The sequence below is a fragment of the Aquarana catesbeiana genome, linkage group LG04, assembly GCF_042186555.1.
Source record: "Aquarana catesbeiana isolate 2022-GZ linkage group LG04, ASM4218655v1, whole genome shotgun sequence".
In the NCBI taxonomy this organism is placed as follows: Eukaryota; Metazoa; Chordata; class Amphibia; order Anura; family Ranidae; genus Aquarana; species Aquarana catesbeiana.
In genome coordinates, this window is record NC_133327.1 from 656,163,553 (window position 1) to 656,187,672 (window position 24,120).

General features: G+C 44.7%; 1 protein-coding gene across 2 annotated transcripts in view; it reads left to right on the top strand.

Annotated features, from left to right (window-relative positions):
- Positions 1 to 24,120, top strand: part of PRKCE (protein kinase C epsilon) — a 523,002-nt gene that overhangs the window by 455,718 nt on the left and 43,164 nt on the right. For both annotated transcript variants that reach the window (XM_073628484.1, XM_073628485.1), the window contains exons 12-13: positions 10,947 to 11,085; positions 15,601 to 15,789. In XM_073628484.1, coding sequence (XP_073484585.1) covers positions 10,947 to 11,085; positions 15,601 to 15,789 — 328 coding nt within the window. The remainder of the gene's footprint in view (positions 1 to 10,946; positions 11,086 to 15,600; positions 15,790 to 24,120) is intronic.

The window sequence follows — 24,120 nt, forward strand, 5'->3', positions numbered from 1 at the left end:
CTGGCCCCATTGTGTTTAGCTGGGCGGTAGGCATGGAGAAGGAGGGAGGAAGTCGGTTGTCATTTACCACTGTGTATACGCCCACGTGTGTGACTCTATAGTCACATGGGCTGTTAAGATGTGATAGGGAGGAAATGCTCAGCATAGAAACTCACTGAAGACTGAGCATGTGCAGAGCTGCCAACACTGCTCTGCAAAATCCTTAGCTGAATTGGGGACATGGACGGAAGGTGGAGATAGAGAACAAGGTTTAGTGACACTTTAAGTACACATACAGAATATGTTTCTTATTTTTTTTTCGTATTCTCCATTTTTATAACATCATACAAATAAACTTGTTAGGGGATATAATTATTTACATTGTCTGCCCTAGGATGTTGTGATGCTTCACCTCTTTATCATATATTGTATAGTCTTTTGTATGTTTCATATTAATGAAATGTGTTCTAGTTTTAAAACTATTGATTTGTGCACTGGTACTAGTCATTTGGTGGAGGGGGGAGTATGATGTGGGGGTTGTTTGTCAGTAGTGGGGCTTGGCCCCTTAGTTCCAGGAAAGGGAGCGCTTAAGGCGTCAGCATACCAACATGACTGCGCACCTGTGCCCAAAGCAAGGTCCATAAAGACATGGATGAGCGAGTTTGGGGTGGAGGAACTTGACTGGCCTGCACAGAGCCCTGACCTCATCCTGATAGAACACCTTTGGGATGAATTAGAGCAGAGACTGCGAGCCAGGCCAACATCAGTTGGCGAGCATCCAACATCAGTGCCTGACCTCACAAATGAAGAATGGTCAAACATTCCCATAGACACACTCCTAAACCTTGTGGACAGCCTTCCCAGAACAGTTAAAGCTGTTATAACTGCAAAGGGTGGGCCAACTCAATATTGAACCCTACGGACTAAGACTGGGATGCCATTAAAGTTCATGTGCGTGTAAAGACAGGCGTCCCAATACTTTTGTTAATATATTGTACCTTATTTCAACAAATGCTTCCAGTAACAACTTAAACGTTTTTAATACATTTTTGGTAAACACTTGCAGCAGAAGCTTTGAGGATATCCGAATTTAAAGTGAAACTACACTGCATCTGAGCACCACTGATTAATATTTAATATTCAATATGCACGTCTCTATGCTTTATTTTGTTGAGAAATCACTTTGAAAAACACCCCCCCACGCATTTTTGGCTGTGGCCATCTTGAGTAAGGGCTGATGATTAATGTAGAATTTACGTTTTGGAATCCATCAACCCTTAACACAGGCATGCAGGCAGGAGGGTCTGCTTAGCTAAAAAAAAAAAAAATAAAAAACTCCTCCCCTCCTGAAGATTCCTGGGATGTATAGCCTGGTTCCCTACTGCGCATGCGCGAGTCGCGCTGTGCGATCCCACTGGTCCCTGCTGTCTTCTGGGACCTGTGTGTCTCCCAGAAGACAGCGGGGGGGGGGGATGGGGGGGGGGGGCGGAAAAGGCGCCGGATATGGCATAGATATCCGTGGATACTGCGGCTATCTATGCCCGGAAGTGGGAGCAAATACCTTGATTATACAGGTATCTGCTCCCCCCTGAAAGGTGCCAAATGTGACACCTAAGGGGGGAGGATTCTGAAAAGCGGAAATTACATTTTTGGGTGGAACTCCGCTTTAAGTATCTTTTAAACATATTTCTACTATTTACAGACCATGGCTGCTTATTTGCTATGAAGTAGGTAGCATTTTGCTTGTTATATATATATATATATATCTGCCAGTCTTGAATCCTATAATAGTTTTGTATGTAAAGCATTTTGTATAGTAAAAGCACATTTGTACACTGCAGAGGTCTGATCTTCCTCGCTTATACCGCAAAGTAACCTTACTAGATAGACCGAAGCAAAACACCTACACTTCCTTTTTTCTTGCCTAGGTGAGAATGGCATCACCCGGGGAAGGTGAGGTGCCCTCCTCAACCAAAGCCTCCTGGGATACCAACATCACACATCTCAGGAGGCTTTGGGGCATTCAGTGCCTCTATGCGTCACCGGGGGGTCAGCTCAAAGAACCTGAAAGAGACAGCTGGCCTCCTAGTGACATCACATAAGAACATGGCGGCACAGGACTTGCGATGCTGAGATGGAGTGGAAGCATAAAGCAGACAGTGCTGGATGGGTGAGTGTAGTTTTTGAGGACAACCCAGCCATACAGATAAGCAGGTAAAACAAAAACCTAAAAATTGTAAAAGGAGGAGGAGATAAAGTTCCTCTTTAAATGTCTAAAGTCTGGGCACAGGTTCATATTTAATGCATTTTAAGAATGTGGGGTGTATTTGCCCTATGATGTCACAGTTACAGCATAGACCACTTTACGTTAACACTTAGCTGGCACAGCAACAGTGACTTACGTGTTCCCAATAACTTGAGACCAATGTAAAGTTTTAGCTGAGATTTCAAAGCATGATATTTAACTTAGATGAACTTTAAGTGCACACAATATGCCTGGGGGAAAATGACATCACCAACAGCTTGTTGACATATTTTAAGCACTGAACCATCAAGGCTTGATCTGACTATAAACCTCTTAGTGCCATTGGTTCCTTCTTTCATCTTGTATTTTTTATTTTTTATTTAATAAGGTTTAGAAATTATTTTACTTAAGTGGATTAAGAAGGCACACAGATGGTCCTCTTACTTTCACATTTCACTGCTAGAGCCTTCTAGGCCAATATTTTTGTGCAGGTTTTCTTCGAGCCCCGTTGATATGTTGTTTTGTTGTATTGCTTTGTTTTCAAAACTGTAAATGTGCAAGATATGTTATCATTCGGTATAAAACATGATGAGCTGTTTAAATGACCAGCATAAACTGGGAAGAGTAGGCCTCCCATAATGTACTGCCACGTACTACACGTACCATGTTCAGGCATTTAGGAAGGATTATAGGAACTAAGTAACAAATAATGGAATCCATGTCAGATGGTCCACTCCATATTCCTTTATCTGAGTAATCATACATTTCCTGCGATACTTGGCAGTCTTACCTTAGGTATGCTTCTTTGAGCATTTTTATATGTGTGTCTTTGTACATTTTCAGGCATTTTAAGGCTTCAGCATTTTTGTTTTAGTCAATGAAAAGCTATTAACTAGGAGAAGGTGAGACAAGAAATCACGCAAATAAGTTTTCAAGTCGTTTCTATTGAAATCTATGGAGACCAAAAATGAGCGACTTTGCCCCAAAGAAGTGTAGGTGCTTTTTCAAAATTTGAGGGACAAGGTTCAAGTTCAGGAATTTAACTATAACTTTAATGAGAACTATCAGGAACGATTACCAACAAGTAACAGTTAAAGAAATCTACAGTATGTCTGATGGTTCACTCAATGTTTCTTTATTAGAATAAGCATGCATTTCCCATAATACTTTGTAGCTAAGGTTCACGCTTGAGCTGGTTCAAACCGTTTTGAAGCAGTATTTATGTACACTCGTTTTCAGGCAAGAACGTTTTTTTTTTTTAACTAGGAGAAGGAGAGGCAAGAAATCATTTCAAATATATGCATTTTCAGGCACTTCAATTGAAGTCTATAGGGACAAGAAATGATCGGGTCTGCCCCAAAGAAGCTTGGGTACTTTTTCATAATTTGAGGGACAGGCTCCAGTACAGGAGTTTAAACAGGATTGTGGGCAACAGGTAACGCAGTGGTGGTGCTTCCATTAGGGGCGCTCGGGCACCACCCCCTCTCTCCAGTCACCCCCTCTGTGTACTATGGATAGATTCATGCATTGCATGAATCTATCCACGGCCACCCCCACTCAGGTGTCCGGCACTGGGCGCCTGAATTACAATGGCGGGGGGGGGGGTGTTTTTGAAGCACCTGATTAGAGCCATCGGCTCTAGGCTTCAAAAAAGTGAATATTTGCTTTGCTAACCCAGAACCGCCTCTCATCCAATCAGGAGGCCCGGATGTAATACAGGGTACCTGATTGGCTGAAGGTCGAGGCGATCTCATTGGCCGCATAGCAAAACAAGAAGACGACTCACAGGGCGGACACAACATCCATCGCAGCGCTACACGTCCCACAGCTCACCACCTCACCCGCTGCCTGACCCCCCACCACGATGGGGTAAGTGCCGGGCAGATGGCGGGGGGGGGGGGGCACAGTGACTGCATATTATGGGCACAAAGGCTGCAATTGATGGAGCACAATTGGCTGCATTTGCAGGACAAAGTGGCAACATTTGATGAGCACAGAGGCTGCATATGATGGGCACAGTTGGCTGCATATGATGGGCACAGTGGCTGCATTTGCTGGGCACAGTTGGCTGCATATGACGGGCACAGTTGGCTGCATATGACGGGCACAAGTGGCTGCTTTTGCTGGGCACAGTTGGCTGCATATGATGGACACAGGTGGTTGCTTTTGCTGGGCACAGAGTCTGCATATGATGGGCACCAAAAATTTTGAGCACCAGCCACCACTGGGTAACAGTAATCTTTGTCAGATAGTCCACTCAATGTTTCTTTATCCGAATAACATACTTTTACCATAATACTTTGCAGCCTTACCTAAGGTTCACGCTTCAGCTTCTTCTAACACTTTGAAGTGTTTTTTTTGCATGTTTGTACACTCGTTTTCAGACGAGAATGTTTTTGTTTTAGCCAATGAAAACCTGGTCACTAGGAGAAAGAGAGGCAAGAAATTTCACAAATAAGTGCATTTTCAGGCACTCCTATTGAAGTCTTTAAGAATCAAAAGCGTGAAAATCTGCCAAAGATTCAAACACTTTTGATTTTTTTTTTACGTTTTTCAGGCGTTTTAAGACATGAGCGTTTTTGTTTTAACAAATAGAAAGCTAATTACTAGGAGAAGGAGAGACAAGAAATTGTGCATATAAATTTGTTTTTAGGCGCTCTTGCTGAAGTCTTTGGGGAACAAAATTGAGCGACTGCCTCAAGAAGCTCAGATATTTTTTGGAGGTTTGAAGGAAAGCCTCAAGTCCATGCATTTAAGAGGAACTATAGGCAACAAGTAACAGTTAAAGGAATCTATATCAGATGGTGGACGCCGCGTTCCTTTATTTGAACAAGGATACGTTTCCCATGTTATCCTGCATCCTTAGGTTTATGCTTGAACTTCATCAAACATTTGGGAAGTTTTTTTTATACATTTTTGTACACTCTTTTTTTAGGCTTGAAGTTTTTGGTTTAGCCAGTGGAAAGCTAATTACCAGGAGAAGAGGAGAAAAGAGATCACAAAAAAATGCCTTTTTTTAGATAACTCCTACTGAAGTTATAGGGTCCAAAAATGCACGACTCTACCCCAAAGAAGCTTCTGTACTTTTTTCAAGGTTTAAGGTACAAACACCATAGCAAACCTCCAGCTATAGGGGCATTGGTGCATGCACGCATAGAATGCATGAAGGTAAAAAAAACCTTTAGCCTTTACAACCACTCTAATGCCCTGTACACGCGATCGGACATTCCGAAAACAAAATCCATGTATTTTTTCCGACGGATGTTGGCTCAAACTTGTCTTGCATACACACGGTCACACAAATCTTGTTGGAAATTCCGAACGTCAAGAACGCGGTGACATACAACACGTACGAAAAGTTAGTTACTAGGAGAAGGAGATGCAAGAAATTGCGCAAAAAAAGTATGCGTTCAGGCACTCTTTTTTGAAGTCTGTAGGGATCAAAAATGAGCAAATCTGCACCAAAGAAGCTTGTGTACTTATTTAAAGTGTAACTGAACATCAGCAGAGAAAAATAAGGTCTCCTCTCCTCCCAGACAGACCTTTTGGCAAAACATCTCTCATATATACAGTGGGTAAAATAAGTATTGAACACGTCACCATTTTTCTAGGTAAATATATTTCTAAAGGTGCTATTGACATGAAATTTTCACCACATGTCGGTAACAACCCATACAATCCATACATACAAAAAAACCAAAACAAATACGTTCAGAAATGAAGTTATGTGTAATAAAATGGAATGACACAGGGAAAAAGTATTGAACACGCTAACTGAAATGTATTTAATACCTCGTACAAAATCCTTCGTTGGTAATGACAGATTCAAGACACCTCCTGTATGGAGAAACTAGTCGCATGCATTGCTCAGGTGTGATTTTTGCCCATTCTTCCACACAAACAAAAGTCTTTAAATCTTGAAGGTTCCATGGGCCTCTTCTATGAACTCTGATCTTTAGTTCTTTCCATAGATTTTCTATTGGATTCAAGTCAGGTAATTGGCTGGGCCATTCTAGCAGTTTTATTTTCTTTGAAACCAAATTGGGAGTTTCCTTGGCTTTATTTTTGGGATCATTGTCTTGCTGAAATGTCCACCCTCATTTGATTTTCATCATCCTGGCAGCAGATTTAGATCAAGAATGTCTTGGTACATTTTTCCATTCGTCCTTCCTTCAATGATATGAAGTGTGCCAGTACCGTATGCTGAAAAACAGCTCAACACCATGATGTTCTCACCTCCAATCTTCACTGTTGGTATGGGGGGGTGTTTTTGGGGTGATATTCAGTGCCATTTGACCTCCAAACATGGTGTTTATTATGGCATCCAAAGAGTTCAATTTTGGTCTCATCTGACCAGACTATAATCCCTCAGTATTTTCACAGGCTTGTCTAAATATTGTGCAGCAAACTTTAAACAAGTGTAGCAAGGTCTCCGGCCTTGTCCAGTCTAATGAGAACTTTCTAGGCCAAAGCTAGCTGACATCCTTCAATATGTGGTGGGTTGTGAGGCATAGTGGGTGCAAAGATGGTGAGTCATTGGATGTAAAAGAGGTTTTATTTCTTTTGGCAGTCCTTCTGTATTTTTGAGGGTAAGAGGGTTACTAACTCAAACGTAACAGTCCTTTCAGCTTCACCACAACTGCCTCTAGTAGTTCAACACTGAGCTCCCGGTCTCTCTCTAGACCCACTGAGTCACTGACTCTGAATCCCTTGAGCTCCTCCAAGGTTTGCCGTGGTATCCCCTCAATCGTCACCCACGTTTCCCTGCTGGGCCCCTAGCTTGGCACTCCAGATACTTCTCAAGCTTCACTCCTGCTAACTGGCATGGTCCCTGGCTTAACTCACAAGGCTGCTCTGCAAGCGACTCCTCCACGGGTTGGGTGCCTGACTTTTTCACCGTCTGAAGTTTCCCGATTCTCCACCGTGCCCATTCGGTGAGAATATGGTTCCGGTACTTCAGTTACTCACTGTTGTCCCTGGTAAAGGTGGTCTATACCTTGGTGGCGACAGCTTCCCTTCTACCTCCGACCACTGACAGGTTCTCCAGCCGACAGAACTTTCACTTTTGGTTGGATTGCCCGGGGCATACGAGACACGTCCACCCAGACAGTCGTCCAGGTGGTACAGAACTTAGATCACCTGACCTCGCCCAAATATATAGGTGCTCCCAGCAGGCTAAGAGATTCCAGAAAACCCCTGCCCATTGGCTGAGATACCCCATATACCCATAACCTGACCTTGGGTTGTTCTTCTCATATCTAGTACCACCAAGTACCCAGCCACCTAGTGGTAGAAGAGAAAAGTGCAACAAGGCCAAACTTGGGGAAAAATCAATAGATCTCTATCAATTGACCAAGATAACGACTCCTGGCAAGTAAATTTGTGAGGAGCTCCCTGACTATACCCCCAGGGTGCTACACAAGCTTCAACATGCTTTTTCTTCAGCAATGAAGTCTTGTTTGGAGAGCGTGCCTACAGACCATGGTGGATGAGTGCTGTACTTATTTTCTTTGAAACAATTGTACCTGCTAATTCCAGGTCTTTCTGAAGCTCTCCACAAGTGGTCCTTGGCTCTTGGACAGCTCTTCTGATAATTTTTTTCACTCCTCTGTCAGAAATCTTGTGAGGAGCACTTGGTCATGGCTAGTTTATAGTGAATATTATTCTGTAACCAGTGGCATCAGTATGTTTTGCAACAATAAGGTTGGGAAGGTCTTGAGAGAGCTCTTTGCCTTTATATCCATCATGAGATGTTTCTTGTGTGACACCTTGGAAATGAGACATCTTTTTATAGGCCATCAGTTGAGACTGAACCAGCTGACATTAATTTACACTGACAAGGGGCAGGATTGCTTTTTAATTACTGATAGATTCCAGCTAGTGTCTTGGCTTTCTATGCCTTTTTGCATTTCCCTTTCTTCGTGTGTTCAATACTTTTTCCCTGTGTCATTCCATTTTATTACACATAACTTCAATTCTGAACTTCTTTGTTTTGGTTTCTTTGTATTTATGGATTGCATGGGTTGTTATTGACATGTGGTGAAAATTTCATGTCAAAAGCACCTTTTATAAATATATTTACCTAGAAAAATGGTGACGTGTTCAATACTTATTTTACCCACTGTATATTTCCTCTGTGTATTTAGCTGTTTGTCTGGAGTTCAGCTTTAATCTAAATATTTCCACTGAGAAAGAATATTTGTTCATGTTTTGTGGGCAGAATTAATAACTGTGAAAATCTCCTGACTAGCAGAAGTCTATGTGGAATTAAGCACATCAGCAAACGTCACGGTAGGAAGTGAATGAGACCAGCAGGTGTCTCTTTCAATAGGGTGCTCAGTATACTGCAGTAGTGTGCTCTGCTGAAGAGCCGGCTTTGAGCTGGATCAGACAAGAGGGCCGATGTGTTCTGTCTCATCATTTCTTCATTTACTAGGCACACAAAGATCCAAAGTAATTGCCAACTACCGAACTGCCAAGAAAAGCTACACAGGAGCATGCTTCAATATCTGGCTAATAAATGAAGACACATTTGCTCATCTTAAACCTCAAACTCATCCTTTTCATAAGTGCCACCTTGGACATATTTGCTGGGTATTCTTCACATTTCAGTTCTAATAAAAAAATAATATGATCACATTTAAAAAAAAAGACACTTTTCAGGTATTTTTCCTTGAGTTGTCACATTCCAGATTTAGTGCCCAAAGAACTTTGCAACTGGTCCCTCCCCAGATGCATACTTACCCCATTCTAATAGCCATGGCTGCTGTTTTGCTATATTCAGCATTGCAGTCCTGGCTGTGCTTTCACATTACAAACCCATAGACGTCTATTTCTTAGGGGCATTCCTCTAACATCTATGGTGGAGCATGTCACCTACTTCTATGATGCAGTTCTCTGGCTTTGGGGACCACAATTTCACTTGACACTAATATAGGCCTACAAGACTCTTGACTTCCAGCTCCATTGGAGGAACTTAGCAGTGGAAGCCACAAATGTGGTCTTACAGGAAGAAACTTTGAGGGTAGGCATCACAAGCGTAGTGATGTGTCCAACCAACCCAAGGAATAGATGACAGCAGAGTGTGGCACATAGTCTCCAGGATTCCTTGCACTACTGTGAAGCCATATAGTGTAGTAGAAGCGGATGGGTAACCTAAGCATTACTTTACAAACCTCTGGCTGATAAGACAGGGTGTGAAGTAACTTGTATCAAATCCAAAGAGTTTCTAAGTACACAGTTCATACGGCGCTCCTAGGAGAACTGCAGAGTCACTTGGTCCATTGGAATTTTCAACTGTATCCGTAGACCATCAACAGGGTAGAGGAAGGGGTGAGGCAACTTGATGGCTGGATGAAAGAGTAATCGATGGATGGATGGCTGAGCAGGAGAAGGGTCTGAGATTGGAACCTCTGCAGCTCCCGCAGAAGATCTGGGTAGGATCACCTCAGTGTAGAAGAAAATGAACAGCACAGTGCTGAGGTCAGTATCAAATAAAAAAAATCACTGTGTTAAAATAAGCAGCACTCTTACATTAAAGTTAGCATAAAACAGCATGGAGGGAGCACCTGAGACCAAGCAGCTGTGATCCGTGTGAGGCTGTAGGCATCACTGAGAAAACAGACCGAGGATGACAGGGAGCCAGCCATCTCAAGGTATGGATATTGGCGGCTGCATTCTCAGCTGCACACAAGGATGACAACTGTCAAAATGCCTGATGGATGTCCAGAAGGGGATGTGCATGATGCATTTCCAGGGACTTCACCCTCTTTCTCAAATGCTTTTTCACAGCTTCTTGGCCTCAGGTGTTCCCTATCTATGCTGTTTCATGCTAACTTCAATGTAAGTGTGCCGCTTGTTTTAATAAAGGTATTTTGTATTTGATACTGACCTCAGCGCCCTGCTGTTAGTTTTCTACTATTTTGAAGTAACTTATGTCTTAGGCCAGCCATACACGGAGCAAATTTCTTTCCTGCAACCACGGGTTGCAGGAAAGAAATTGGCTTGATTCCCCCATCAATACAGACAGTGTTGATGTGGGAATCCCTCCTGCCGGGCCATTGTTTTCTCCCGGTGGGAGGGCGGGGAAGTCGTCCCCGCCGGGAGAACACAGTGATTATTGTTAGTGGCTATAGCAGCCATTAGAGATAATCAAAGGTAAAACCTGGCATGCGGTTGTACCCAAGTTGATCAATTGATCAACTTGGTACACTCAGCCTGCCAATACACAATTCGAATCTCGGCCAGAACCAGCCGAGATTCCAACAGTGTATGGCCTGCCTTAGTCTCCAGTGATTTAGGAAACCTAAAGAACCCTTTAAACAAGCGAATCAGTTTGATATCAATCTGTTTCTAGATATCCTTAAAATATTATACAATATGATGGTTAATATGAATACTTCTAGCTGTAGTCATGAATGTAAATAAACTGTTAACATTTTATGTCTTTAGCAAAGCTGTGATATTTCCTCCGATATACCATTTTAGATACCCTCACAAAGCTTTCTTGCTATATAAAGATATAATCTTGTTTTGCAAAGGTGGTGGGGCCCACTTTTGCCTTACAGCAAACTTGTCAGCATTTTAGATGTATTAGAGTGGTTGGATGATATGTTATTTTTTTCAGTTACCAGTACGTAGTATACTTCTTTTGCATGTATATAGTTCAGTGAGAGTAAGTAGGATTGGTTTGTAAGTAATAAGTATCCTGTTCTTTTTACAGGGATCTAAAACTGGACAATATACTGCTGGACGCAGAAGGCCATTGCAAATTGGCTGACTTTGGGATGTGTAAGGAGGGAATTCTAAATGGTGTCACTACAACAACGTTCTGTGGTACCCCCGACTACATTGCTCCTGAGGTAGGTCATTTGCCACCCCTCGGATGATGGATTTAGTACTCTGTAGCCTTTGTCCTCATGCACACTTGACGTTTTGCTAACTTTCCTAGACGCCTTTCCTCCTGGCAGCAGTATTGTCAGAAGAAAACGCTTGATGCTTATAAGCTCGTTAAACGTGTTTAGGCCAGTAATGCGCTTGGGTGTTCATGGATTTGGCCAGAATGATTTATTCTGGCCATTGAAATGAATTGATGCCCAAGCACTTACAGGCGTTTAGGTGCATTAAACTTTTTTTTTCTGCCAAAACTCCTGGACACATTGTCTATGTTTTTTTTTTTTTTTTCTACCTCTGAATGCCTATGTGTGCATGGGCACATAGGCTAACATGCAGAAGCATTACGAGGCAGAAAAAAAAAAGCCAAACACCCCTAGGAGCGGCAGAGAAAACGTCCAGCGTGCCCAAAGCCTTTGTGTGCTATCACTGTTTAAATATGTTCTTGCAAGAGTTGGAAGCATGTAGCAAATTAGGGGTGGAGTTTCCACCTTTCTGCCTCTAGCCCTTCCGGGGAGAGTTTGGGGTACAATGTAAATCATGTGAGGAAGAGGTAACCAAGATGGAGAAGCATCCTCGGTTCAGTTTTTTGTCATCTGGTCTTCACTGTAGGGGCAGCACATCAATCGCCAAAAAATATTGCAACCCCCTCCACCACCTCTTCGGCTGGTCTGTGAATCTAAAACAGTGTTAAGAATTATATAAGACTGATCATAATGTTTCTTTACTATTGCTTAGCCTGCTTGAAACCCACCAGTCTTTACTGTCTTGGTTTCCACATAGCACCCAGCATTAGGTTTAGGATGGGGAACAGCACAGTAAGTTTTCATGGTTGCAATGGGTATAAATGGCTTATGAGTGTTTGTGTTGTGTTTTTTTGTTGTGCTTATTTTTGGTGTATTTTATTACTTGATTTTTTTTTCACAGTAAATAAAAAGGAGCAAATAATAGAAGCTGAAAAATATTAAAGAGCTACTACATAAGAAAGGGTTTTTTTTTTTTTTCTGATCAAATTTTTCTAAATAATTAAATGGGCTGCCAGGCACTGAACAAAATCACATAGTTAGTAAGGTTGTATTAAAGACACCAGTCCATCCAGTTCAATCTGTATGGGTGCGTGTTCAATTCAAAAATCATTTTCGGTATCCCTGTATACTGTGTTTGCTAAGATACCCGTCCAAGAGTTTTTTAAAACTATCAATACTTCCCGCTGACACCACCAATTGTGGAAGTGAATTCCACATCCTTACCGCCCTAACAGTGAAAAAACCCCCTATGCAGTTTAAGGTTAAGCTGCTTCTACTCCAATTTTATTGAGTGGCCCCGTGTCTTCTTACACTCCCTGAGACTGAATAGTTTATTCCCTATGCCAGAATCACCGTTGAGGTATTTGTATATCGCTATCATATCTCCTCCCAAGCGTCTCTGCTTCAGAGAGGATACGTTTAATGTTTATAGTCATTCCTCATAGTCCTCCAGCCCCCTTATTCATTTTTTTGCCCTTCTCTAGACTCTCTCCAGTTCCCGCACATCCTTCCTGAGGATTGGTGACCAGAACTAGATGGCATACTCTAGATGTGTGCGAACCAGAGTTTTTTAAAGTGGCAGGGTTATAGGAGCTACAAAAACATGCCTTGAATGACCACAAAGCTGTCCATGTATTGTACAAATTGATTTTATATGTGTTTTAGTGACTTTGATAAACTGCGTTTTTATTGAAAATTCATTATGTCATAGTACTAATTGCACCTATAAAGTCCCATCTCCTCTATTTTGTACCTTCTATGTTTTTATGGGACGTTGGTGCTGTGATAAAGCATTACATTGATTCTGGGGTTGACCTTACTTGCTGCAGCTTGGCATTGCATGGCATTGCTGAGCCTGTCATCTACTAGCAGCCCAGATACAATACTCACCTTCGGCCTGGGGCTGCCCTTTGCAATACCTTTTTTCGTCTTTGTTTTTTGAAGGATATGGTGAAGATCTTGAATCTCTAACCATTGGATTATAGCACCACTCTCACAAGTAGGATACTAGTCCCAAAGCACAGCCTAGGTGCGGACCATGCTGGTGGTCAAACCTCCATTTGCTAGATGCAGCTCAGTTTTTTACCTAGTATCACTGAGTAAGGTACTAAGCTCCCTGCTGGGAATCTTAGTTCCCTTTTCTTTTTGCATGGAAATATTTTTATTTTTTCCTTCATTGTTCAAGACCTTCAATCAGCTGTCGAGTTGGGTGACAAGCTGGATAGTCTGGATCAGCATTTTCTCAACCAAATTTTTTCCACCAACGACCAATGGTTCCCAAAGACCGTAATGTTATTTCCTCCATGTTAAAAAGGAGAGAGGCTGATCTAAATCTTTGTAGCCCCTCCAACTCCGACATCAAGGTCATGCAGATCCTTGCTACCACAAGATGTCCTCAGTCTTCTGGGCTGAATGACACCTAGCCTCTTTAACATGAAAGACATGCTATGAATGCAGGGCATAATGGTCCTGCCCCCCCCCCCTCCCCATCGGCACAGCACCTTTCATTTGTAGTGCATTGATGTGACATGGGGGAAACACAAGCCCAAAACTGAACTTTACCGTTTTTTTGTATTTTATTATTTGATCTCTTAATCACAGTTCAATAACAGTTTAGTATTTATAAATGTAATATCCATTTGTTTCAGATGTCAACTAGTGGCAGGAATATCGCTTCTCCATACACGACAGTATTTATAGATTAGTTCTGCAGTGTTCCACAGTAATTGGCCATGTTGTGAGTACCATTGGGGAAGAAAGAACATTTCTTTGAAGCAGTGGAGAAATAATCAAGAAGCAACAGGAGAGATTTAGAAAGCAGAGATCCACAGAAGCAGGGATATAATTGTCTGCAGGTCCTCAGGTACAGCTTCCTCTCCGGTAAATAGAACAGTGAGCAGCATAGTAGCAACATCCACAAATCTGGTGAGACTAGTGATTAGAGGCAGCAGTTCCTTTTGAGAATCTTACACTTCAGATATACAGCTATGAAGTTCAAGGTACAGGAAGTGCACTGCTATTTTTCAGGAGGAATTCAAGGCAAAAGATTTTTCAGGGTACTGCTTAGGCACAACTAACATTTTTAGATGTTTCAGGTCCAGTGTAAAGGGATAGTCTACCTAAAACTTATATTTAACATTTTGGTAGATGCTGAAACCTTAAATCACCTGACAATTTCTTATCTCTCTCTAGCACTTTGTTGATGAGAGAGAGCAGTAATCTCCAAACTGCAGTTCGGAGGCCCGGATGCGACCCTTTGCTTGGTTTTATCCGTCCCTTGGGGCACTATTCCATCCACTGACACCAAAAATTGGGCATGTGTCCTCCAACTGACACCAAAGAAGGTGCACAATTCCGCCTAATGACACCACCAATGGGACACAGTTCCTCCCAATGACACCATCAATGGGGCACAATTCCTCCCAATGACACTGATTGGACACAATTCCTCCCAATGACACCAATGATGGGGCGTTGTTTACTCCCACTGACACCAGGTTTTTTTCTACTCAAACTGGCCTCAGTCTGCCCCCCCCCCACAGTCTGAAGGACAGTATATTGGCCCTTTGTTTAAAAAGTTTGGAGATCCCTGAAACAGAGTATTGAATAAGTTGCAGCGTACATATATATCTCTTTCACAATCTGACCAGAACCACCCAGATCAGGTGACTCTCAGGTGGCTGTGTGTAGTGAATTGAAGGAAGGGATTCAAGTATGTCCATAAGGTTACCAATGTTTAAGAGCTTATATGCCTGTTCATGTGGTGATCATGTGTATGAAATGTAGACTAGTGTCTGCATGTGAAGAAGTCAAAATGTGGAAAGGAATAAGAGAAATCTGGGCTTTGGTGAAGGAAAGCAGTGTGTGGTGAGTGGGGAAAGATACAGGGGTAGTGGGGAAGGGTATGGGGACTTGTTTGCCACCATTGCTATATTTGAACAGCAAAAGCATGGATTTAGGGGATGATATTTGGTCATAGAATTCTAATTATGAGTACAGTCCAAGCTAACCAGACCTGAGTGTATGAATCCCGTTTATTGTTATCCTGGGCTAAAGGGAGTACTATATGAGAGACATAGTCTAGCTTGGTGACCCATTTTGAAAGCATGGGTGCTTAGGGTGAATGCCAGTGGCGTGAAATCACAGTATGCACAGTAGTGAGTAAATGTCAGAAGGTATCCTCTTTAGGTTGTTTAATGAACCCTGAGCCAGTAGGACAATATGTGGGAGGTTAGGGACAGTGGAACTTATAGTCTTGGTGTAAAGTTTCAGGATGGTGTCCCAAATCATACAACACTTTTAAATTGGGGTGGCAGGCATTGAGTGACCATCAAAGTAAACAATATTGATACATTGAGTTTGAATTTTTCCTAGCATTCCAAAATGTCTTGTTATCCATATTGAAATAGAAAGGATACATTCAGTTTCAATTGAATTTCTCTTTATTTGTCATTCCAGATATTACAGGAATTGGAATATGGGCCCTCTGTTGATTGGTGGGCGCTAGGTGTCCTGATGTATGAGATGATGGCAGGTCAACCTCCTTTCGAAGCTGATAATGAAGATGACCTCTTTGAATCCATCCTTCATGATGACGTTCTATACCCGGTTTGGTTGAGTAAAGAAGCCGTCAGCATTTTGAAATCTGTAAGTTTTCCTCAAATTTGCATTTTTTTTTTTTTTTTTCCTTTCTTTTAATTTTTTTCATGCTTCCCAAAAACTGAGATTGACTAATACCGAAAAGTCACCCACTGGGAGTTCAAGCTCAGTTCATAATGGCACTGCTAGGATAATGGGGCCTGGGATGAATTACTTTGCTTGTGGGAAAGGAACATAATGTTTGTCTTCTGTGCAGGATAAACCTGAGCATTGGGGAATTGTTTTATACAGAAAAATCCAACAAAGCTCATCTCTGTTACCTTCCTGACAGTTTACACTCCAATGTGCCTGCCAGTCTGTGGGACACAATAAAAGACAGTGATTCATACCCTGATTGTCCTGAATCTCTCCTACTGCTGGTAGGGCTCAGTGTCAGATGTGCTGCAATTATTGCAGTTCCTGCTACAAACATCTTGCGTACTGTATATTTTAGGTTATAATATAATAAGTATGTTACTGCAGTATGTCCGCAGTCCCTGACCAACTTGTACTGTACAGCAGTTTTCATAGGTGTGCGCAGCCTATTGCATTAGGGTGTGCACCCCAAAGCTCAGACACACATGCCTTTCTCTGCAGCCTCGTTTGTATGGGGCAGTGAATGAATGGGAAGTGCTCTGTGCTGAGCAGCTTCCTGTTCATTCACAAACTGAAGCATAGTAAACAAAGTTTACTATGCTTCAGTTGTGAATAAACACTGTGAGCGAGTGTGTTCATTGTGTTCATTTAGAAAAGGAAGGGGCTGGTAAATTACATATTTACTAGCCCCTTCCCCTGTTCTCCATCCTGAAACATCCACCAAAGCAGAAGAGGGAGAGGAGGGAAGCCAGCAGCACTACGGGGTGGGGCGACCAACACAGGGGCAAACCCGGGTAGTAGGGGGAATCGGCACCGCACGTAGTGATTAGGGTGTGCCCAGGCACACCTGGCACACCCCCTGCGCACACCTGTGGCAGTTTTGTAGTGCCAGACCTCTTTGGCAGAATGCTTGAAATCCCTGAAAATACCTAAAGTCCTTCTATACCTCCTATAGCATGTCTGCTGATCCTGGTCACTTCCTGCAGCATGTCTGCTGTGCCTGATACAGATAGTTCACAGTCCCTGACCACATTTACACCTTGTCCACAGTCCCAGAGTGCTTCCTGTAGTTTGTTCACAGTCCCTGAGTTTCTCCCCCAACCTGGCCACAGTCCCTGAATGCCTCCCACAGACTGGCCGCAGTCCCCGAGTGTCCCACAACCTGGCCACAGTCTCCGAGTGTCTCCCACAACCTGGCCACAGTCCCCGAGTGTCTCTCACAACCTGGCCGCAGTCCCCGAGTGTCTCCCACAACCTGGCCACAGTCCCCGAGTGTCTCTCACAACCTGGCCACAGTCCCCGAGTGTCTCTCACAACCTGGCCACAGTCCCCGAGTGTCTCTCACAACCTGGCCACAGTCCCCAAGTGTCTCTCACAACCTGGCCGCAGTCCCTGAGTGTCTTCCACAACCTGGCCACAGTCCCCGAGTGTCTCTCACAACCTGGCCGCAGTCCCCGAGTGTCTCCCACAACCTGGCCACAGTCCCCGAGTGTCTCCCACAACCTGGCCTCAGTCCCCGAATGTCTCCCACAACCTGGCCACAGTCCCCGAGTGTCTCCCACAACATGGACAAAGTCCCCGAGTGTCTCTCACAACCTGCCCACAGTCCCCGAGTGTCTCTCACAACCTGCCCACAGTCCCCGAGTGTCTCTCACAACCTGGCCGCAGTCCCCGAGTGTCTCCCACAACCTGGCCGCAGTCCCCGAGTGTCTCCCACAACCTGGCCGCAGTCCCCGAGTGTCTCCCACAACCTGGCTGCAGTCCCCGAGTGTCTCCCACAACCTGGCCGCAGTCCCCGAGTGTCTCCCACAACCTGGCCGCAGTCCCCGAGTGTCTCCCACAACCTGGCCACAGTCCCTGAGAGTCTCCCACAACCTGGCCGCAGTCCCCGAATGTCTCCCACAACCTGGCCGCAGTCCCCGAGTGTCTCCCACAACCTGGCCGCAGTCCCTGAGAGTCTCCCACAACCTGGCCGCAGTCCCCGAGTGTCTCCCACAACCTGGCCGCAGTCCCCGAGTGTCTCCCACAACCTGGCCGCAGTCCCCGAGTGTCTCCCACAACCTGGCCGCAGTCCCCGAGTGTCTCCCACAACCTGGCCGCAGTCCCCGAGTGTCTCCCACAACCTGGCTGCAGTCCCCGAGTGTCTCTCCCAACCTGGCCGCAGTCCCCGAGTGTCTCCCACAACCTGGCCTAATTCTAATTAGGACCCGTGTTCAACATTTACTAACCGGAGCTGAATGATACTTTAAAAACTTCAACAAAGCTTGCCGAAAGCTCTGCAAATGTTTTTTTTAAAGCTCTGCTGTTCACACTGCTCCTATTCAAGCTGAAGCCCGTGTGAAACAGGCCTTAGTGAGTGCATCCTGAAGCCAGGCCACAGTCCCTGAGTGTGTCCTGTACCACAGTCCTTGATCTCCTCCCACAGCCTGTCCACAACATCCAGCCTGCTTGATGCAGTTTTCGCTCAACCTCTGACCATCTGTAGTATGTCTGCTGCTGTTTGGAACATAGGAGCTTTTGTAAAAAAAAAAAAAAAAAAAAAGACATGAACATCAAGAACACTTTGTAAGATAAAAAAAAGTTTAAAAAGATGCTTCTTGAATTTATTTAGCGGGCTTTAGTGATGTCCGGGGTTGCACATGAATCCCCCATTATCTAATAAATGGCCACTCGACCTACTAATCCTTCCACACGCTATCAAAAATAAAAAAGAGGGAGAGATACTTAGATGTTCCGATCTAAAAACTTTACAGGACTCCGAGCATGTGCCCCAGTTTCTGCATTTACTGAATGCTGGGCTCCCGGAAGTCTATGGGGATGTAGACACTTGAGGACGGAATGCAAGACTTGGAAACCTTTGTAGAATGAGCTTTACAAATCTGGAAACATGGGTGTCAGTAAAATGTACATACAGTACTACGATCACCTTCTTCCATCTTCTTTCATCTCCATTTGATAGATCAATATAGATTTGCCCTTCACTTGCCACGGCCAGCTCCTTATCCTCCAGTGATCTGAGTTCATCATATTACTAGATTCTTGGACTAGTAAATAATTGCATGTAACGGAAACATAAAGAACAGATTGTAAGTCGTAACTTTTTTTGGTTCTCATGGCTTTTAAAGAAAATAGGATTATAGCTAGAATGCATATTTGTTTGTAAACCACATTAAACAGTAAAGACCGATTGATTTGTCTTTATATTGAATTGGAAAAGTCATAAATCTGTCCAGTAATGTTTTATCAGAGAGGAAGAATAATAACTTCCACTAAACAATTTCAGCTGATGAAAACCTTGAATGTGGGTCAAAACTTTCCCCGGAGGGATCGTTCCATGCTTTGAATTGGTTAATGTAATCACGTCGGGCCTGACTCTAATTATGACATTTCTTGAGTCGTTTTGGTACCCTGATGATTGTTCTGGAACTGTTCACACCAGTGGCGGCTGGTGTTTTTTTCAGACCCCCTACCCAACCCCCCAACCCCCACGTCGGTCGTGGTGGCAGCAACCCCCCCCCCCCCCCCCCCCAGAGGACAGTTGGGACATCGAAGTGTAAACCGTCTCAATGCCACTTACCCCATCTCGGGCGGGCAGCGTGTCGGTGGCTTTCTTCCTTCTCCCTCCTCCTCCGCCACGCATCCAATAGGATTGCCTGACCTTTCAGCCAATCGGGAAACGGGTATCAGACCCGCGCTTCCTGATTGGCGGAGAGGCAATTTAGTGTTAGAAAAGCAAATATTCCTTTGCTTTTTTAACACACCTGGGTGGGCTCCGAGTGCAATGCTCTGCGCCCAGAGTCCACCCTATTTTGAAGCGTATTAGAGCCTATGGCTCTAATCAGGTGCTTTATAAAAAACTACCCCGCCGCTGTAATTCATGTGCCCGGCGTCCTGAGGGGCCGGATGCATGAATAGGGGGTGGTGGCAGCGGCCGTGGATAGATTCATGCAATGCATGAATCTATCCTTTACTCATATAGGGGGTGGTGTGGATAGAGGGGGCAGTGCCCGTGCACCCCTGATGGACGGGCCACCCCTGGTTCACAAATATAACACAGAAGGGTAGACTTATTAAAGACAAATAGGCTGTTTACTTTGCAAGGGATTTTTCCCCAGAGCTCAGTGAATGTGGTGAAATTTCACTTTGCAAAGAATACCCATGTGCACGTTAAATTAAACAATATTTTTGCTTGCACGTGATTGGATGATGGAAGTAATAAAAGCTTCATCTCATTCACTAAGCTCTGCGGAAAATTCACATGCAAAGTGCATCTTCCATTACAAAGTGACCAGTCTATTTGCCCTTAGTAAATTAACCCCATTGTGTTCACTTCTTGCGACCTTGAGTATTAATTTATTGAGGTAGATCTATTAAAGCAAATAGGCTGTTCACTTTGCAAGGCAAGTTACACTTTGCAAGGGAATTTTCCCCAGCTTAAAGAGTATGTTAACCCAACATTTCATATTCCTGATATATGCCTGCTGTACCATGTACTTGTATTAGAAAGTGTCCTGTTCTCTTTGTATTGCTTCCTTTGTGTAAAATCTCTCTGGTGTTCCTGCCAGTACCTCTGCTTTCCTATTAAAAATGATCACACTAGGCATGAGAGCACAGCGTGGTCAGTTTTCTGACTGTGCTGGGAACTCGGCCTACTCTTCTTTAATAATTAGACTTGTGCTGACACACCCCTCTCTGGGAAGAACAGTGTGCTGCTGTTTCTACTCCCCAGCTCTCTAAGATCCTTATGCAGCTAAGAACAGAGGTTATGTGATCACTTATAAAAAAGGAAAGAAAAAGGTATTCATAATAATAATATATACAGTATATGTTTGCCTGTATGTGTGTGTGTGTGTGTGTATATATAGATATATATATATATATATATATCTATATATACACACACACACCTGTTTTGCACTACATTTCTATTTTAAATGAAATGGGTTGTTTTTATAAGGTGGGTGTGGGTGGTGGGTGGCTGTGTATTGTCTTGTTGCATACCTGTGTAGTGTATTGTTGCGTAATAGTGTCAGGAAGCTAGTTGATAGGTAATTTGAACAGGGTATAATCCTCAATCCTCATTAAATTGGTAGGTATGATGCCCGGTGGGTGTGGAGATGCGACTCGGTGTACATCTTGCGGCAAGTATGCGTTCCTTGATTATCTGATGGAGGGCGAATACTGCTGTGCAAAATGTAAGCACATTGCTTCCCTGGAAGCCCAGGTTCTGAATCTAGGGAAGCAACTGTCAGCACTGAGGAGAGCCAGGAACATAGCAGGTGCCAGCACAGAGGTGAGTAGAGACAAAGAGGTGCAGGCACTAGAAAACAGTAGATGGGTGACAGGAAAAATAAAGGGGGAAGTGCCAAGGAGGCCAATCCAGGGCTGGAGCATCACAATAAGTACGCTCCATTGAGTGACATTGGTGAAACCGGTCAGGGACCAGCACTGCTGGAGCTGAGAGACTCTCCTAGCTGCCGGGGGAAGAACTCCTCCAGTGACTGTGGGGGGGAAGCGAAGGGAAAGGATAGACAGATTCTGGTGGTAGGGGACTCAGTTCTTAGAAGGACAGAGAGGGCAACTTGTGACAAAGACCTGAAATGCCGAACTGTATGCTGTCTACCGGGCGCTCGGCTTGCTGGGAGGGGCTGGGGAAGACCCGGCTATCATGGTGCACGTTGGCACCAATGACAAAGTCAAAGGCAGATGGAGTGTCCTAAAGAACGATTTTAGGAACTTGAGAGCTAAATTAAGGAAAAGGACCTCCAAGGTAGTATCCATAGGCATACTTTCCGTACCTCGAGCCACAACAGAAAGGCAGAGGGAGATTAGGGAAGTAAACAAGTGGCTAAGGAGCTGGTGTAGTAAGGAGGGGTTTGGGTTCCTGGAGGACTGGGCCGACTTCTCAGTCGGTCACCAGTACTATGGAAGGGATGGACTGCACCTAAATGAGGAGGGTGTAGATCTGCTGGGAATAAAGTCGGCCAAAAAGTTAGAGGGGTTTTTAAACTAGGCGGGGGGGGAGGGATAGAGATAGTCATCCTGAAACGTATTGGGGGCATTGGAGGTAGGTTGACTAAAGCACATAAACCCAAGGTAAGTATAGTAACAAGTCCTAGTTGCAATTTCGGAACATCCAATAAGAGGACAATATGCGACCGGTCTAAACTATGTGGCATGTTCACCAATGCCAGGAGCCTGGCGGACAAGATGGGTGAACTAGAGATACTGTTGTACAAGGAGGATTTGGATTTTGTGGGAATTTCAGAGACCTGGTTCAACAGTTCTCATGATTGGCTGGCAACCATTCAAGGGTATACCCTTTATCGCAGGGGTAGAAAGGGTAAAAAAGGGGGAGAGGTATGTCTATATATCAAGAATAATGTACAAGTGAATGTGAGATATGACATCACTAAGGGAACTAGGGAGGAGGTAGCGCTCCAAAGGCATGAAGCTAAGGGGAAAATAATACTGGGAATATGCTATAGGACCCCTAACTGGAGGGTGAAGGGGGAGACGGACCTCCTATCACAATTTGGATTAGCAGCAAGGCAGGGAAGTGTTATCATAATGGGGGATTTTAATTATCCAGACATAGACTGGGCGGAGGGAACCACGCATTCGTCTAAGGCTCGCCAGTTCGTAAATGTCTTGCAGGACAATTTCATGGGTCAGATGGTAGACGCACTAACTTGAAATAAAGCGTTACTAGATCTACTGATTACCAACAATACAGACCTGATCACTGTGGTATTCGGCCGCTAGCGGGCGGTTTTACCCCCTCTGCTAGTGGCCGAGAAAGGGTTAAAACCACCGCAAAGCCATCGCTATGCTGGCGGTATAGCCACGCTGCCCCATTCATTTCAATGAGCAGGAGTGGTGGAGGAGGGGTATACACACACCTCCTTCACCGCTGCAAAGATGCTGCTAGCAGGACTTTTTTTAGCGTCCTACCAGCCAGGGCCGGTACAAGGGGGGGGTGGAAGGGGAAGATGCCCTGGGCGGGACCATTTACTGGAGGAAGAGGGGTGCAATAGAAGCGCCAGTGAACCAGCCACACTAAATAGATAATTGACAACATGTGCCGAGTGCACTCCTGCAATCGGCACAAGCCTCAGAACAGCACCGCCTCTCACTTGCCTATCAGGCGGAGTTTCTGTCCTGCATTGGAGGTCCGCGGCGATCTACCCGTCAATCCCTATTTGCTTGTGACATCATCTGGGATGGATGAGAAGAGAGGAGGGGCCGCCGGGGGGAGCAGCATGACATGAGAGCCAACTTATCGCAAATGCTTCCTGCGCTTCTATGCATGCAGGGGTTAGTAAACAATGTGCCCCTTAATGTGCTATGTGCCCTGATGTACCCCATAATGTGCCATGATGTGCCCCATCATGTGCCCCATCATGTACCCCATGTGCCATTATGTGCCCCGATGTGCTATGTGCCCTGATGTGCCATGTGCCCTGATGTGCTATGTGCCCTGATGTGCCCCGATGTTCCATGTGCCCCGATGTGCTCCGTGCCCTGATGTGCTCCGTGCCCTGATGTGCTCCGTGCCCTGATGTGCTATGTGCCCTGATGTGCCCTGTACCCTGATGTGCTGTGCCCTGTACCCTGATGTGCCCTGTACTCTGATGTGCTGGGCTCTGTGCCCTGATGTGCCCCGAGCCCTGATGTGCCCCGTGCCCTGATGTGCTATGTGCCTGATGTGCCCCGTGCCCTGATGTGCTATGTGCCCTGATGTGCCCCATGCCCTGAAGTGCCTTGTGCCCCGATGTGCTGTGCCCCGGTGTGCTGGGCCTTAATGTCGTGTGCCCCGATGTACTGTGACCTGTGCCTTGATGTGCTGTACCTTGATGTGCTGTGCCCTGATGTGCTGTGCCCTGTACCCTGATGTGGCCTGGTGTGCTGTACCCTGATGTGCTGGGCTCTGTACCCTGATGTGCTGTGCCCTGATGTACTGTGACCTGTGCCCTGATGTACTGTGACCTGATGTGCTGTGTCCTGTCGCTCCGATTAAGAACGGTCTCATTTCACTGAATGGGGCATGACAAGTTTCCTCAGTGTGAACCGCGCCTAAGTCACTGATCGCCGCCAATACTAGTATATAACAAACTCCCAGTATAGATCCCATCATCTGTAGGCATTGTAGCTTTCACATCGGCGGGGGGGGCGCAGTTTTCCATCTTTGCCCTGGGCACCGGATGACCTTGTCCCGGCACTGCTGCCAGCTCACCGCTCCAG